Source organism: Mobula hypostoma, chromosome 21 (assembly GCF_963921235.1).
Source record: "Mobula hypostoma chromosome 21, sMobHyp1.1, whole genome shotgun sequence".
Classification (NCBI taxonomy): Eukaryota; Metazoa; Chordata; class Chondrichthyes; order Myliobatiformes; family Myliobatidae; genus Mobula; species Mobula hypostoma.
The window spans coordinates 60,583,213-60,602,325 of NC_086117.1; the positions used below are offsets into that span (position 1 = coordinate 60,583,213).

General features: G+C 42.0%; 1 protein-coding gene across 4 annotated transcripts in view; it reads left to right on the plus strand.

The window, feature by feature from the left end:
* Positions 1-19,113, plus strand: part of gnb1l (guanine nucleotide binding protein (G protein), beta polypeptide 1-like) — an 82,658-nt gene that overhangs the window by 24,211 nt on the left and 39,334 nt on the right. For 3 of the 4 annotated variants that reach the window (XM_063073223.1, XM_063073225.1, XM_063073222.1), the window contains 2 exons: positions 4,205-4,335; positions 17,485-17,610. In XM_063073223.1, coding sequence (XP_062929293.1) covers positions 4,220-4,335; positions 17,485-17,610 — 242 coding nt within the window. In that variant the 5' untranslated portion in view covers positions 4,205-4,219. The remainder of the gene's footprint in view (positions 1-4,204; positions 4,336-17,484; positions 17,611-19,113) is intronic. The other variant, XM_063073226.1, reaches the window with a different exon arrangement.

Consider the following 19,113-nt stretch of genomic DNA (forward strand, 5'->3'; position numbering starts at 1 on the left):
AGACGTTTGAAAAAGTAGAGAGACAACAGAAGGACTTAGATTAGAAGAATGGGAAAAGAAGTGGCAGATGGAAAAGACTGTCAGGAAGTGTATGGTCATGCACTTTGGTGGAAGAAATAAAATGATACTCTATTTTCTAAATTGAGAGAAACTCCAAAATTCCAAGGTGCAAAGGGACTTGGGAGTCCTTGTGCAGGATTCCCTGAAGGTTAATTTGTAGATTGAGTCTGTAGTGAGGAAGGCAAATACAATATTAGCATTTATTTTGAAAGTACTAGAATATAAATGCAAGGATGTAATGTTGAGACTTTATAAAGTACTGGAGAGGCCTCACTTGGAGTACTGGGGACCCCTTATCTAAGAATGGATGTGCTGACATTGGAGAGGGTTCAAAGGAGTTTCACAAAAATTATTCCACAATTGAAAGACTTCTCAAATAAAGAACTTTTTAATGGCTCTGGGCCTGTGCTCACTGGAATTCTGAAAATGAGGGGTGACCTAATTGAAACCTATCAAATGTTGAAAGGCCTTTATAGAGTGGATGTGGAGAGCGTGTTTCCTATGGTGGGAGAGTCCAAGACCAAAGGACACAGCCTCAGAATAGATGGGCAATCATTTAGAATGGAGATGAGGAGGAATTTCTTTAGCTAGAGAGTGGTAAATCTGTGGAGTTTGTTACCAAAGATGGCTGTGGAGGCCAAGTCATCAGGTATATTTAAGATAGAGGTTGATAGGTGGTTGAATAGGGCGTGAAGGGATATGGGGAGAAGGCAGGAGATTGGAGCTGAGAGGGAAATTGGATTAGCCATAACGACGTGGTAGTGTAGACTTGATGGGGCAAATAGTCAAATACAAAAAGAAAGGAATATAATAATAATAAATAAGAAATAAATATTGAGAATGTGAGATGAAAAGTTCTTGAAAGTGAATCCATAGGTTGTGGGAACATTTCAGTGATGGGGTGAGTGAAGTTATCCCCTCTGGACAAGAGACTGATAGTTGAGGGATAATAATGGTTCCTGGACCTGGTGGTGTGAGTCCTGATGCTCTTGTACCTTCTTCCTGATGGTAACAGCGAGAAGAGAGCATGACCTAGGTGGTGGGGGACCCTGATGATGGATGCTGCTTTCCTGCAATGATGCTCAGTGTAGAAGATGTGCTCAAATATGGGTAGGGCTTTACCCCTGATAGACTGAGCTATCTCCACTCTGTGTAGATGTGCAAGTAGATGGGTGTTAGACTAAATGTATTGTTAAGAAATGCAAGATATAGCTTTGAAGGGGAGAAGTAAACCACTCTATGATCTTTCTCTTTCCATGTGGGCAAAAATTCTGTCTTTTTATTGCATTTCTCTTAAATTACATGGTTAAAGTCAGAAATTCTACCAATGGTAAATGAGATTTACCATACTTGGACTCAGCCCTAGATATCATGGGCACAGTCCTGTCCACTGTTGGTAGTATGTATGAGAGGCACTGCCTCAAGAGGGCAGCATCCATCATCAGAGATCCCCACCATCCAGATTATGTCAGTTTTTCTCAGTTTAGTTATAGAAGCTGTAAGTCCCACACCACCAGCTTCAAGAACAGGTACCTCCTTTCAACCATTTGGTTCTTGAAGCAATTGGCAAAACTGGAATCACCACAGTTTCTTGTAAAAGGTGTGGACAACTTGTGTTTAAATTACATTTTTCTTGTGAATGCTGCTTATCTGATGCTATGTGACTGATTATGCTGCAAGAAAGTTTTTCATTGCGGCTGTGCATAAGTCTTAGGCACAAAATATGGCTAGGATGCCAAAGAATTTTGCACAGTATTGTAGTAACTTTATGTATTGCTGCTAAAAAAAAAAGTTCATGACATATTGAGTGATGATAAACCTGATTCTGATATGGGTCTCTATTGTGGACTGAGAGTGGGAAGGGGCAGGGAGAGGGGAATCATGGTTGGGAAAAGGGGAAGGGAGAGGGGAGGGAGCAGGAAGCACCAGAGAGACATTCTGTAATGATCAATAAACCAATTGTTTGGAAAATGACCTTGCCTGGTGTCTCAGGTCTGGGTGTGTTTGCACCCGGACCACCCACCTCCTGTGGCGCTCCACCCTCGCCATTCCCAACATCTTTTGCTCCCACCAGATGTACAAACTTGCTCTCTTCTCCACATTGACAAATATAGTATTGTGTAAAAGTCTTTGGCACTCTAACTGTATATATGAGCCTAAAACTTTTGCATAGGACTGTACAAGTGACAATAAACTTGATTTTGACCTTTGACTTAAAATTTTGTTTGTTCTAATGTATGGTGTTACCAGGAAGATTATTCATTTTAGATATATATTACCCAATAATGCCTGTTTTGTGCTATATCCACTGAGTGACCCCTCCACTTATGTTTTCTGAATCTGCTCTGAATAAACTTGATATAAAATATATTCTACTACCCTCATGTAGCTCAGAATACGTGAGCTATTTCTCTGATTTACCAAACAAAATTTAGAATGTCACTTGGATGTCATAACCAACCTCCCGAGTGCATTGTGAATGATAGAACGTTAGATCAATATTCTTGAAACTCTTCATAAAAAGTAGTAGATATGACCCACTCTATTATGGGTAAAGCCTTCCTCGCCATTGGGCACATCAACATGAAATGCTGTGGCAGGGAATTAGCACCCATAATCGGGGACCCCCACCACCTTCTTCCTGCTGCCATCAGGAAGGAGGTACAGGAGCCTCAGGACTCACGCTACCAGGTTCAGGAACAATTATAACCCCTCCACCATCATGTTCTTGAACCAGAAGGGAATAACTTCACTCAGCTTCACTTGCCCCATCACTGAAATGTTCCCACAACTTATGCACTCAATTTCAAGGACTCTTCATCTCATAAGACCATAAGACATAGGAGCAAAATTAGGCCATTCAGCCCATCAAATCTGCTCCACCATTCCATCGTGGCTGATCCCAGATTCCACTCAACCCTGTACACCTGCCTTCTCGCCATATCCTTTGATGCCCTGACTGATCAGGAAGCAATTAAATTCTGCCTTAAAGATCCCCACTGATTTGGCCTCCACCGCAGTCTGTGGCCAAGCATTCCACAGATTCACTACTCTCTTGCTAAAAAAAAATCCTCCATACTTCTGATCTAAAAGGTTGCCCCTCAATGTTGAGGCTGTGCCCTCTAGTTCTGGATACCCCCAGCATAGGAAACATACTTTCCATGTCCACCCTGTCTAATCCTCCCAACATTTTGAGATCCCCCCCCCCACATTCTTCTAAATTCCAGTGAGTACAGGCTGAAAGCTGCCAAATGCTCCTCATATGTTAACCCCTTCATTCCTGGAATCATCCTTGTGCACCTTGGCTGGACTGTCTCCAATGACAACACACCTTTTCTGAGATATTGCATCCAAAACGGTTGACAATACTTCAATTACGGCCTGACTAGTGACTTAAAAAGCCTCAGCATTATCTCCTTGCTTTTATATTCTATTCACCTTGAAATAAATGTCAACATTGCATTTACTGCCTTTACCACAGACTCAACTTGTAAATTAACCTTCTGGGAGTCTTGCACAAGGACTCCTAAGTCCTTCTGCACCTCTGATGTTTGAACCTTCTCCCCATTTAGATAACAGTCCACACTATTGTTCCTTTTGCCAAAATGCATACATACATTTCCCAACGCTGTATTCCATCTGCCACTTTTTGGCCCCTTCTTCCAATTTGTCTAAGTTCTGCTGCAATTGCATTACCTACTCCTCCACCTATCTTTGTATCATCTGCAAACTTTGCCACAAAGCCACAAATTCCATTATCCAAATCATTGACAAACAATGTGAAAAATAGCAGACCCAATACTGACTCCTGAGGAACAACTCTAGTCACTGGCAACTGACCTGAAAAGGCCCCTTTTATTCCCACTCGCTGCCTCCTGCCTGTCAGCCATTCTGCTATCCATGCTGGGACCTTTCCTGGAACTCCATAGGATTTTATCTTGTTAAGCAGCCTCATGTATGGCACCTTCTGGAAACCTAAGTAAATGACATCCACTGCCTCTCCTTTGTCCAGCCTGTTTGTTACTTCCTGGAAGAACTCTAGCAGATTTGACAGGAAAATGAATCTCAGGGTTATATATGGTAACATGTATGTACTCTGATAACTTTGAACTTTCCATAATTTATTGGCTGTTTCTCTCTGCAGAATAGTGGTGCAACCATGGCCTTGCATCCCCCCGATCCAAAGTTTGTTCTTCGAGGGACCGGAGCTTCAGTCAACACGCTGAATTTCTGCTGCAGAAGCCCAGTGAACAGTGATCCAATACTCTTCTCAGGGTGAGGAGCATCTCCTGCACCTCCTGAAGGGCAAGGAGTTTGCTGATGAAATTTAATGCCAGTGTTGCATGTGTGTGAGACCAACAAAATGGAAGAAGGAAGGTGAAAAGATACTGAAAGTGGTGCAGGCACCCTGTCATGTGAGGCTAAATGAAAAGTGATCCGTAAAACACAAAATGCTGGAGGAACTCAACAGGTCAGGCAGCAAAGTACAAAGTAGATTTTATTATCAAAGTACATGTATGTCACCATATACAACCCTGAGATTGAATTTCCTGTGGACATACTCAGTAAATCTAAAGAATAGTAACTATAACAGCATCAATGAAAGATCAACCAGAGTGCAGAAGACAGCAAACTGTGCAAATACAAATATAAATAAGTAATAATAATGAGAACATGAGAGAAAGAGTCCTTAAAGTGAGATAATCAGTTATAGGAACATTTCAATGATGGGACAAGTGAGTATAATTATCCCATTCTATTCAAGAACCTGATGGTTGAGGGGTAGTAACTGTTCTTGAACCTGGTGGTGCTATTTGCTTACCTCTGTTGTTTGCACGATTTGTTTCTTTTCTTTCTCTTCACAAAGGGTGTTTGATGGTCTTTTTTATGGATTCTTTTGTGTTTATTTATTTTGTGGCTGCCTGTAAGGAGATGAATCTCAAGGTTGTACAACACCATGTATTGGTAGGGAGGGCTTTACACATGATGGGCTTTACTACTTTTTGTAGGATTTTCCATTCAAAGGCATTAGTATTTCCATACCAGGCTTGATGCAGCCAGTTAATATACTCTCCACTACACAAAACTTTAGATATCATGCCAAATCTCCATAGTCTCTTAAGGATGTGAAGGCGCTGTCGTGCTTTTTCGCAATGGTACTTATCTGCTGGGCCCAGGACAAGTCCTCTGAGATAGCAACACCCAGGAATTTAAAGTTATGAACCCATAAGACCATAAGACAAAGGAGCAGAAGTCGGCCATTCAGCCCATTGAGTCTGCTCCGCTATTTTATCATGAGCTGATCCATTCTCCCATTTAGTCCCACTCCCCTGCCTTCTCACCATAACCTTTGATGCCCTGGCTACTCAGATACCTATCAATCTCTGCCTTAAATACACCCAATGACTTGGCCTCCACTGCTGCCCGTGGCAACAAATTCCATAGATTCACCACCCTCTGACTAAAAAAATTTCTTCGCATTTCTGTTATGAATGGGTGCTCTTCAATCCTTAAGTCATGCCCTCTCGTACTAGACTCCCCCATCATGGGAAACAACTTTGCCACATCCACTCTGTCCATGCCTTTCAACATTCAAAATGTTTCCTTGAGGTCTCCCCTCATTCTTCTAAACTCCAAGGAATACAGTCCAAGAGCGGACAAACGTTCCTCATATGTTAACCCTCTCATTCACGGAATCATTCTAGTGAATCTTCTCTGTACCCTCTCCAACGTCAGCACATCCTTTCTTAAAAGGAGACTTAAAAGGAGATTTCTTAAAAGGAGACCAAAACTGCCCACAGTACTCCAAGTGAGGTCTCACCAGCGCCTTATAGAGCCTCAACATCACATCCCTGCTCCTATACTCTATTCCTCTAGAAATGAATGCCAACATTGCATACACCTTCTTCACCACCGACTCAACCTGGAGGTTAACCTTAAAGGTATCCTGAACGAGGACTCCCAAGTCCCGTTGCATCTCAGAACTTTGAATTCTTTCCCCATTTAAATAATAGTCTGTCCATTTATTTCTTCTGCCAAAGTGCATAATGATACACTTTCCAACATTGTATTTCATTTCCACTTCCTTGCCCATTCTTCCAATCTATCCAAGTTTCTCTGCAGACTCTCCGTTTCCTCAGCACTACCGGCCCCTCCACCTATCTTATTACCATCAGCAAACTTAGCCACAAAGCCATCTATTCCATAATCCAAGTCGTTGATGTACAATGTAAAAAGAAGCGGCCCCAACACGGACCCTGTGGAACACCACTGGTAACCGGTAGGCAACCAGAATAGGATCCCTTTATTCCCACTCTCTGTTTTCTGCCAATCAGCCAACGCTCTATCCACATATGTAACTTTCCCGTAATTCCATGGGCTCTTATCTTGTTAAGTAGCCTTATGTGTGGCACCTTGTCAAAGGCCTTCTGAAAATCCAAATATACAACATCCACTGCATCTCCCTTGTCTAGCCTACTTGTAATTTCCTCAAAAAATTGTAATAGGTTTGTCAGGCAGGATTTTCCTTTAAGGAATCTATGCTGAGTTCTGCCTATCTTGTCATATGCCTCCAGGTACTCTGTAACCTCATCCTTGACAATTGACTCCAACAACTTCCCAACCACCGATGTCAAGCTAACAGGTCTATAATTTCCTTTTTGCTTCCTTGCCCCCTTCTTAAATAGCGGAGTGACATTTGCAATCTTCCAGTCCTCCGGAACCATGCCAGAATCTATCGACTTTTGAAAGATCATCGCTAATGCCTCTGCAATCTCCACAGCTACTTCCTTCAGAAAACGCGGGTGCATTCCATCTGGTCCAGGAGATTTATCTACCTTTAGATTATTCAGCTTCCTGAGTACTTTCTCTGTCGTAATTGTGACTGCACACACTTCTCTTCCCTGCCACCCTTGAGTGTCCGGTATACTGCTAATGTCTTCCTCAGTGAAGACTGATGCAAAATACTCGTTCAGTTCCTCCGCCATCTCCTTATCTCCCATTACAATATCTCCAGCATCATTTTCTATTGGTCCTATATCTACTCTCACCTGTCTTTTACTCATTATATACTTGAAAAAGCTTTTAGTATCCTCTTTGATATTATTTGCCAGCTTCCTTTCATAGTTAATCTTTTCCTTCTTAATGACCTTCTTAGTTTCCTTTTGTAAGCTTTTAAAAACTTCCCAATCCTCCGTCTTCCCACTAATTTTTGCTTCCTTGTATGCCCTCTCCTTTGCTTTAACTTTGGCTTTGACTTCTCTTGTCAACCACGGTTGCATCCTTTTTCCATTCGAAAATTTCTTCTTTTTTGGAATATCCCTGTCTTGCCCCTTCCTCACTTCTCGCATAAACTCCAGCCACTGCTGCTCTGCTGTCTTTCCTGCCAGTGTCCCTTTCCAGTCAACTTTGGCCAGTTCCTCTCTCATGCCACTGTAATTTCCTTTACTCCACTGAAATACCGACACATCAGATTTCGGCTTCTCTTTTTCAAATTTCACAGTGAACTCAATCATGTTATGATCACTGTCTCCTAAGGGTTCCTTCACCTCAATCTCTCTAATCACCTCCAGTTTATTACGCAATACCTAACCCAGTACAGCCGATCTCCTAGCGGGCTCAACAGCAAGCTGTTCTAAAAAGCCATCTGGCAGACATTATACAAATTCTCTCTCATGAGATCCAGTGCCGACTTGATTTTCCCAATCCACTCGCATGTTAAAATCCCCTACAATTATCATAACACTGCCCTTCTGACAAGCCTTTTCTATTTCCTGTTGTAATTTGTAGTCCACATCACTGCAGCTGTTTGGAGGCCTATAAATAACTGCCATCAGGGTCCTTTTACCCCTGCAATTTCTTAGCTCAACACATAAAGATTCTGCACCTTCCGATCCTATGTCACCTCTTTCTAATGATTTGATATCATTTCTTACCAATAAAGCCACGCGTCCCCCTCTGCCTACCTTCCTATCCTTCCGTTACACCGTGTATCCTTGGACGTTCAGCTCCCAGAGACATGCATCCTTTAACCAGGTCTCAGTGTTGGCCACAATATCATACCTGCCAATCTGTAGCTGTACGACAAGATCATCCACCTTATTCCTTGTGCTGCGTGCATTTAAGTATAACACCTTAAGACCAGTATTAGGTACTTTTCGCTTTGATTTCACTGCAACTTTATTGCACTGCAACTCATCCCAATGGCTACAAATTTGCCCCATCACCTGCCTGTCTTTCCTGACATCTTTACCGCTCACTATCTTAGATTTATTTTTGTTTTCCCCTTCCTCCGCTCTGTCATTCAGGTTCCCATCCCCCTGCCAACCCTGTCCACCTCCAATGAGGACTGGCTCATGGGTCTCTGTTTATTTCTCCTAAAGTCTATAATGAGCTCCTTGGTCTTGCTGACACTGTGTGAGAGGTTGTTGTTGTGGCACCACTGAGCCAAATTTTCATTCTCTGTCCTGTATGCTTATTCATCACCACAACAGGACTGAAACCTGATGAAGGATTTCGGCCTGAAACAACAACTGTTTACTTCTCTCCATTGATGCTGCCTGACCAGCTGAGTTCCTCCAGCATTTTGTGTGCATCTTACTCTGGATTTCCATCATCTGCAGAATCTCCTGTGTAGATGATCCATAAAGTTCCTTATTTTCACCATGTTTTCACTGCTGTGATACCATAAGGATATAATATAATTTTTACACAGAGTGCTCTTTGATATTCAGTGTGACTGAGATTGGCAGTCAGCTTGCAGGCGTTTCATCACCAGTCAAGGTGACATGCTCAGTGCGCAGTAGTTGGTGTTTCTCTCTGGGAGTGCTTGCATTTATATAGGCCTCCATTTGCTCACCTCAGTCCTGACTGGTTACCCCTTCAGTGACCTTTGAATTCTATCAGCTCACGTTTCTTTGGCTCTTAGGGGTTCGTAAATGGCGTCTATTTCTCTTGTTTGTTTATGGAGTTATCAGAAGAGGACCACACTTCTAAAAATTCTCATGCCTTCTTCGTGTTTGCCTGTGCCAGAACATTCACGGTGTCTCAGTTAAAGTGTTGCCCTTCTTGGTCTTCATGTACTGAAATCAGCGACAATGGATCATGTGTCCTTACTGCCAGTTTGTGTTCCCGTAAATTTATTGATAGTTTACATTGTGACTGGTTGATGTGTTTCTTGTTGCTGTCTTCACAGGTGGTCCTGTGCACCACTTTGCTTTTGTCAGTTGTCTTTACTGGTACCTTGGTTCTTGAGACAAGCTTCCTTAAAGTCGCAGTTGGTTTGTGAATGATTGTGATGCCAATTTCAAGCTGTCATTTCTGAGATATTCTTGTAGTAAGTGTGTGGAACACACCATCTGGGGTGATGTTAGAGGCAGATACGTTAGAGAGATTTAAGAAACTCTTAGATAGGCATATGGAACAATGGTTCAAAGGCTTATTTTATTGTCAAAGTATACATGTACAATACAACTCTGATATTCGTCTTCTCCAGATAGGCATGAAATACAGAAAGACCATGGGAGTTGTGAAAGAAAAGACATCAACTCCCTCTCCTGGTAAGAAAAAGAAATAAATCTCGCAAACCCTAAAACACCCCCCACTCCTCCCTCGCAGTTAAAACAGCAACAATTGCATTCAAATCTTTCACCCCCTCCCTGCAGAAAAAAACAACAACGATAACATCAACTCCCCGACCCACTCACTCACAGAAAAGAACGCCGACAATAGCATCTAAACCTCCAACCGCCCCCCCCCCACACACACACGTAAACTAACAGATCACACACATCAAAAAACACCAACACCTTCTCAAAAATAAGGATGAAAGTGCTATGTGGGAGGGAGGAATCAGATTCATCTTGGAATAGGTTAAAAGGTGAGCAGAATATTGTGCACCAAAGGGCCTATACTGTGCTGTACTGTTCTATGTTCTGCTGAGTTTCTCCAGCATTTTGTGTGTGTTACGGTTTTGTGTTTTATTAGAGGCATACAGAAGTACAGCGCAGAAACAGGCCCTTCAGCCCATCTAGTCCATGTGTACCATTTAAACTGCTGACTCCCATATAGAATTACAGAATTTTTTTCTAATAACCTTCACACGGCATTCATACAAATGGTGAGCAATAAAATGATGTCATTTCTAGGTGGAAATAACTCAGAAGATGTGTAGCTCGGGTGGATGATAGTTGGGTTAAGCTGTTCTCCAATCTTGGCAATTTACTTGCAAACACTTTGTCACCATGTGAGGTGACATCATCAGTGCGCTGTTACTTAACAGTTCACTGATGATGTCTCCTCACTTGGCGATGAAATGTTTGCAAGTGCAAGTAGGTTGCCAAGGTTGGAGAATGGCTCAACCCAAGTATTTCTAGGTTTTAAATCTAGGGTCCTTTTTGTGACCTAGAATTTTTTTCAGTATATAGTTTATATAGCTGCTTGTGTGTGAGAGGGGGAGGGGAGATTTGGGGTTCTAACGTTTCTGTCATTCATTCTTTGAGTTTTTTTCTGTTTCGTGGATGTCTGAGGAGAGTGTGAATTTCAGGTTGTATGCTGTACATATTCTCTGATGGAACCATTGAACCATTGTTTCAGTCCTGTAAAGAGCTGCTTTAGAAAACAAATATCATATTGATTATTCAATGGTAATTCCCTCATAAGGTGGACATTACAGTCTGGTGTTAATCTCTGATCACAGTATTGCACTCTCCTGTCTGGTAGTTTAACTTCTGCTGATGGCAAAAATAAAATAGCACAAATGATAGGTAGTATTTATGTGGCACCAGCATGTTTCATCAGCGATACTGTAAAATAGCCAAGAGAAGCAAGAACCAAATTTTGGATGTGGTCGGAACAACAAAGGACTGTTTGGAAGTGGGTGCAGAGTTTTTAATTGGGGCTGGCATCAAGATTTGGGTGTAGTGGACAGGGAGGAAGGTTATCATGGCTTGAAGAGGGGTTTACATCAGCTGGAAAAGTCAGCTGAAAAATAGCAGATGGAATTTAATGCTGACAAGTGCAGTTTAGCACTTTGTTAGGAACGACCAGGGTAGGTCTTACACAGTGAATGTTAAAGCACTGAGGAATGTGGTAGAACAATAAGATCTGGGAATGCAGGTCTATAATTCATTGAAAGTGGTGGCACAGGTAAATAGGGTCGTAAAGAAAGCTTTTGGCACATTGGTCTTCAGAAATCAATGTATAGACTACAAGAGATGGGATGTTACCTTGAACTTGTATAAGATTTTGGTGAGGCCTTATTTGGAGTATTGAGTGCAGTTTTGGTCACCTACCTACAGGAAAGATGTAAACAAGGTTGAAGGAGTACAGAGAAAATTTACAAGGACAATGCTGGGTACGGAGGACCGGAGTTATAAGGAAAGATTGAATAGGTTAGGGCTTTATTTTCTAGAATGTAGAAAACTGAAAGGAGATTTGATAGAGGTATACAAAATTATGAGGAGCATAGAAAGGGTGGATGCAAGCAGAGTTTTTCCACTGAGATTGGGTGGGACTACAACCAGAGGTCATGGGTAAAGGGTGAAATGTGGGAAGTTTCAGGGGAACATGAGAGCAAACTTCTTCACTCAGAGGGCTGTGAGTGTGGAATGAACTCCCAGTGCAAGTAGTGCATGTGCGCTCAATTTCAACATTTAAGCAAAGTTTGGATAGGTACATGGATAGTGGGGGTATGGAGGATCGTAAAGAATGCAGCATTAATTCCAGCCTAAGCCTGCCAAGAATTAAATCCATAGTCCTGGTGCAGGTCGATGGGACAAGGCAGTTTAAGTGGTTTCGGCATGGACTAGATGGGCCGGACTGTGCTGTACTTCTGTATGACTCTATTTATGAATTGAAATTAGAAGGATTGGTATTGCTAAATGCACGTTTGAGCAAGATACTAAAGAATAACTTAATTTCTATGGGTATGAAACTCAGTGTTGCAGTGCTGTGTTCACTCCACACTACCACATGGAAGCAAATGTTGGACAAAAGTAAATGAGAGAAGACTTGAAGCTGCAGAAATATGTTTTTTGAGAAGAATGATGAAAATATTGTGGAAGGGCAGAAACGGCAAAGTGTTGTGAAAAGCTGGAATAAGAAGAGAGCTGATATCAGTCAGGAAATGGCAGCTGGCATTTCTGGGACATGTTCTGCGGAAACCGAAGTTCAAGCTGCTCACGGTGACAGGAAATATTGATGGAAGAAAATGTCATGGCCAACAGCACATGGCATTCATGATTTACATCAAAGGACGGATAGGCTAAAGTTTTGAAGAGCTTATTAGAAGCTTCTTAGATTAAAAACATATGGAAGATCGTGAATGCCCACATCATACTACAAGGCAAGTAATGATGATGATGCTATGGATAGAGAGAGTACACTGTCTATTTGGTACCCCACTGGCTTTATTAAGTATTTAATTCTTGGCGGGCTTAGGCTAGAATTAATGCTGCATCTCTTGTTCCACTTGAAAAGATGGTGATGACAGGTGACTAGAAAGATTTAAGTAAAGACAAGCAGTCAGTGGCCCTAGTAATGGTTTCACAATGAGGAATATGTAGAGTGAGAACTTCATCCAACATTAATGCAGAGGGAAAATTTCAATATTCTTTACTGTGTGACAGCTGTGTTCCTCCCCCCAGTTTCTTACTCTGGCTTCTTCCCCCTTCCTTTCCAGTCCTGATGAAGAGTCTTGGCCTGAAATGTCAACTGTTTATTCTTTTCTATAGATGTAACCTGGCCTGCTGAGTTGCTCCAGCATTCTGTGTGTGTTGTCGAGCTGGCTGAACCTACAACCCCCTGCAGCCTCTTGAAATTCTGTGTGTTGATGCCTCCATAACAGGCTATGATACAGCCAGTCAAAATGCCACCCACAAAACAGCTATAGAAATTCACGAGATTCTTTGGTGACGTCTGCAAATTCCTGGCAAAGTAGAGCTGCTGGCATTCCTTCTTTGTGATTGCATCTGTGCTGGACCTAGGACAAGTCCTAGGTCAGTGTTGATCGCCAGGAACTTAAAGCTGTTTACTGTTTCCACCGTTGACCCTTCAACAATGATCGGTGCATGTTCTTGCAACTTCCCCTTCCTGAGGTCCACAATCAATTCCTTTGCTTTGCTTAATCTAAATACCATATCTATCCATCCTTCTACTTGTGAATGCAGTCAAAAACTTGTTCTCCAATTAAATTTTGCTGCCCCACCTCAGCGAGCATCACCTTCCAACAGTTTTGAGGGTTGAACTGATTGTTATTTATAAATGAGCTTTTGTGTAAGGGTCCTAGGAATCCAAAAAGTCTCAAGTTCAAGGTACATTTATTATCAAAGTATGTATACTATATACAGTACAACCTCAAGATTCATTTCCTTATAAGCAGCCACAAAAAAAAAGAAACCCAGCACCGTAGCGTAGCAGTTAGCACAACGCTTTACAGTACTAGCAAGCCAGATTCAGATCGCACTGTTGTCTGTAAGGAGTTTGTACATTCTCCTCATGACTGTGTGGGTTTCCTCCAGGTGCTCCAGTTTCCTCCCACAGTGCGAAGTTGGTAGGTTGATTAGTCATTGTAAATTGTCCCGTGATTAGGCTAGGGTTAAATTAGGGGTTTCAGGGCAACGTGGCTCGAAGGGCTAGAAGGGGCCTATTTTGCGCTGTACTGAAATAAATAAATTAATAAATAAGAAAGAAAACTATCAAACACCTACTGTACAGAAAAAAGGAACAAATCGTGCAAACAAAAGTCAGCAAATAACATTCAGAACTAAAGTTCACAAAAGTGAATTCACAGCCACAAAGCCAGTCATCACTGCAGCCAGTCCAGGAGCCTGTTAGTTGCAAGCCACAGCCTTCGTTCACTGCAGAGATGAATAAACCTGTCCAAGAAGCAAGCTGATTACTGGCCCGTCCCTCGCCTCTGGCCCTTGACACCCTGATATTTTCAATCTGGCTCGGCACTTAAGTCAATCAAACATCAGCCCTCAGGCCTGGCCTCACTGCCTCGACTCAGATCTGCCACTTTGAATCATCTCCAAGTCTGCTGCGGCGATGGCAAACTGCTTTTTCCTTGCTCTCAGACCCGAACCCTGCTGCGTCAGTTCGGCTCATACACACAACACCACCACCATTGTGCAATTATTCCCTCTGATCTTTTTGATCCAAAGCAATAATTATGAATAATTGGCATGAAACAAGCTAGATTATAGTTACCACTATTTGTCATTGAGTTGAGCGATGGAACTGGGTGTTACCAGTACCAGGTCGTAGGTTGTTGCGTCACACCATCATTTACAAAGGCATATTTTGAAACTGGAGAACAGGTAATTTGGTACTGATTTTCGAAATAATTACAATCTTTTAGAAGGAAAGGGATGAACAAGGTCAAGTTTCTTCTTGACTTCAATACTGGTGCTCTGAATATCTTGCCAAATACTGTATCTTTCAGTTTTCAAAAGGACTGAACTAACTCCCTTTATTCAATGTTTCTTAACATTTCCACAGGGATGTTTGAGACTGAAATAGTAGAGAATATGAATTTGTATTTTAATTTGGGTTTGTTATTTATTATGTAATCTCATCAGTTTTAGTTATTTACTATAGTATGTTTTGTGTATTTAAGAAATATCTGGCTTTTTTTCAGCCAAATGACTCTTAAATGGGTCGCCACGGTGATGTAGTGGTTAGCACAACGCTCTACAGTACAGGCAACCCAGGTTCAATCCCCACTGCTCCCTGTAAGGAGTTTGTACGCTCTCCTCATGTCCACGTAGGTTTCCTCCCACAGTCCAAAGATGTTCCTGCAGGAAGGTTAATTGGTCATTGTAAATTGTCCCATGGTTAGGCTAGGGTTAAATCAGAGGGTTAGTGGGCAGTGTGGCTGGAAGGGCTGGAAAGGCCTGTTCTGTGCTGCATCTGAGTAAATAAATAATCTGTGCTCTACCTTGTTACTGTACCAGGAAGGACCAGGGTGGCAGGGAATCAGAACCAGGTTTAATATCGCGGGTATATGTCAGGAAAGGTTTTGTTTTGCAGCAGTGGTACATTGCAATACTTCACTATAATTTATAATAAGAATATACAGTATATAAAAAAATAAATAAGTTATGCAAAATAGTGAGGGAAAAAATAGTGAGCTAATGTTTCTGGGTTCATTGACCATTCAGAAATCTAATGGCGAAAGAGAAGAAGCTGTTCCTGAAGCATTGAGTGTGTTCCTTCAGGCTCCTGTTCCTCCTCCCTGAGCAGTGAGAAGAGAGCATGGTAAAGAAATAAAAATCGATACTGCTGTATTTCTCTCAGCATAGATCAAGTTCTGCTCCAAGTCCTCCAAGCAAATACTCTATAGTGATCATTCTAACTGGTTGCATCACCGCCTAATATGGAGGGGCTACTGCACAGGATCGGAAAAAGCTGCAGAGGGTTGCAAGTTCACCTAGCTCCATCATGGGCACTCACCTCCACAGCACTGAGGACGACCTCAAAAAGCCAGCATCCATCATTTTGGACCTCTGTCACCTGGGACATGCCTTCTTCTTAGTACAATTATCAAAGAAGAAGTTCAGGAGCATGAAGACACACACTCAACAATTCAGGAACAGCCTCTTCCATCCACCATCAGGTTTCTGAACAAACAATGAATCCATGAACACTACCTCACTATTTTTACTTATTTTTGCACTACTTATTTAATTTAACTTTTAAAATATGTTTCTTATTGTAATTTATTTTTTTAGTGTATTGCACTGTACTGCTGCTGCAAAAGCAACAAATTTCACAGCATGCCAAAGTTCAAAGTAAATTTTACTATCAAAGTACATATATGTCACCATATTCACATTAATTTTCTTGTGGGTATTTGCAACAGGTCTGTAGAATAGTAACTATAACAGGATCAATGAAAGATCAACCAGAGTGTAGTAGACAATAAATTGTGCAAATACAAATATAAATAAATGAGCAATAAATATTGAGAACATGAGATGAAGTGCTCTTGAAAGTGAGTCCATTGGTTGTGGGAACATTTCAATACTGGGGCAAGTGGAGTTGAGTGATAGTAAACCTAATTCTGATTCTGAAATCCTGCATCATCCTGGTTTGGAAGAATACTGTTCTTTTCCTGGACCAAGGCTCAGAGCTCCTCAACCAACAGTGCTGTTGATGTATCGTCAGTAACTGACTGCAGTGGTTTGAAGTAAAGAGGCTCTTTCCCCTCTGCGAATGCTGATGTTACTGCCATTCAGAACAGAGGACTAGCTATATGTCCAGTTCCACACCAGAAAGTACTCTGATCGGATACTGACAGACCTGCTGTATGGACAGCTGGCAGAAGGTGCACGTTTAGTAGGTTGCCCACAGCTTCGCTTCAAGGATGTCTGCACCCGGAATTTACATGACTGACAGTAGAGAAAACTGAGATGAAGAGACTGACATGATGAAGGAAGCCCTGAACACCACCAGAGATGGAGGATCTTCATTGTTGCCCTAAACGCCAGCAGCGTAATGGGCAGGAAATAAGATCAATCTAACCCTTCCCTCCTTATGTTGGCAGTCTGCCTGTGTAGTTCTTCAATGAGTTTGCACGTAAGTTCATTGCTAAACATCTGGCATGACTCTGTGTCCATCTGCACACATTATCAGACATTTTGGGTCAACTATCAACTTTTTTGGGTGACGAGGAGGAGATAGGTCTCTACCAAAGGAGGAGTAAGGCGCTCCTCCTGTCTGCTAGCCTGAAGGTCACTGTCAGACAAGGAACTCCTACCCCCTGCCGATCAAGGTCGAGTGAAGCTGTGGGAGCAGATGGTGGATGGTCTTGTGAGCAGTTGGTGCATTTCACAAGTCCTGGTTATGCGACCACTGACACCAGGCAGACAATCTCTGAAGAGTATTGATAATGTCTGGGGTCACCCGTCTTGTAAAGACACTGCCCAGAAGAAGACAATGGCAAACCACTTATGTAGAAAAATTTGCCAAGAGCAATCATGGTTACCATGATCACCCACATCATACAACACAGCACATAATGATGAAGATGATCAGCTTCTGCCTTTGGGAATAGCTAACTGCACGAACTTTGGATTAAATATTCAAATTGAGTAAATTCCGTCTAAAACTGGTGTACAGTCCTGTAGTGTATTAATCATTAGGGATGGCACAGTAGGTTTTACATTACAGGTTCAATTCCTGTCCCTCTCTCTGAGGAGTATGTACATTCTCTCTATGGCTGTGTCAGTTTCCTCTGGGTGCTCCAGTTTCCTCCCACAGTCCAAAGACGGTACAGTTGGTAGGTTACTTGGTTATTGTAATTTGTTTTGTGATTAGGCTAGGATTAAATCAGGGGATAGTTGGCAGCATGGCTCAAAGGGCCTATTCTGCGCTGTATCTCAATAAGTAAAAATAAATAACTACTTTTATTTCTATTAACAGGTCAGCTAATGGATTAATACACATATGGAACTTAAAGACACACAGGGCAGATACAGTACTGGAAAGCCATGATAAAAATTCAGTATTATGGATACAAACATTGCAATGGAGATACTCTCTCATCAGGTTAGTATGCATTAGAATTTCACTACTTGGAAGCGGGATATACAGGAATGTAGATGTCTGCACAATTGTTGAAATTCCTGAGAACCACTATGTTTTAATGCAGAGGAAATTGACAGGTTAGTTTAGAATAACGCACCAGTCAGGGGTACCAAGGATGCCTGTCCTGTATTGTTACCCCAAATAAGATCAATTAAACACACAAAATGGTGGAGGAGCTCAGCAAGTCAGGCAGCATCTATGGAAAAGAATAAGCAGTTGACGTTTCGAGCCAAAACCCTTCATTGAGACTGGAAAGGAAGAGGAGAAATCGGAGTAAGAAGGTGGGGGCAGGGAAGGAGGAAGTACGGGGTGGTTGGTAATAGGTGACACTGGGAGGGGGGTGAATTAAAGAGCTGGGTAGTTGATTGGTGAAGATATAAAGGGCAGGAGAAGGTGGAATCTGATGGGAGAGGATAGAAACAGTAAGGATTGAACTAGAAATCTCCCTGACACCTGAAGTTGAGGTTCTCATTTCTCATCTTACTGAGTTAACAAATACTTCAAATGGTTTAATTTAATATCAGAGAATGTATACAGTTTACAACCTGAAATTCTTACTCTTTACAGACATCCACGAAACAAGAAACCCTATAGAATGAATGATACAAAACATCAGAACATTGGATTGCTGGGTTATGGACTGTAGTTTTTGTTGGATTGCAGACCATAGTCTCTTTGGGGGCTTTGCTATTGCTTGCTTGGTGGGTGGTGGGTGCTGATACTTCCTGCTGGAACGAGTGGGAGGAGGGAAGGGGGGATGGTTGATGTTGCTCTGCTGCTAAAGTGTGTGGGGGGTTGGGGGACTTTCAGGGTTTTGATGTTTCTATCATTTATTCTTTGGGGTTTTCTGTTTTATGGATGTCTTTGGAAAGTAAGAGTTTCAGGTTGTATATTCTTTGATACTAAATGGAACCATTGAACCTCAAAGTCCTTTCTCCCCCTCCTATCGCACAAGCAAACTTAAAAGGGAACTTCTTAAATAATTCAATAAGTAACAATGAATTGGAGAACATTATTTGTGTGAAACTAAATTTTCATCCCACTGATATTTGCTCTGTTTAAGCCAGGTGCCACCAACCTTTTTTAATGCTATGGCCCCCAACCATTAACTGAGGGATCCATGGACCCCAGTTTGGGATCCCCTGGTTTAAGTGATTTAGTGAGGACATATAAAGGTAGTTGAAGATACAATCTGTTTGCACTCAGTTTCAAATTTGTATCTTTCTCGGTATATTTTCTGCAGGTTGTTTCACATAGAACTGCTAGGTCCTGGTTCATTCCAAATGATTCTGTCAAGCACTGTAGATCCACGCCAGTTCTCTGGGCGTAAACCAGTTGAATTTGGCCCACTTTTAACTCGTGAATTTCCTCGGCCATTGACCCAGAAAGCCCATAGCCTTTGTCTAAGCTGGAGCCCAAACACAGCCTCAGCCCAGATCACCAGCAGGCTAGCTCGCTACTGCA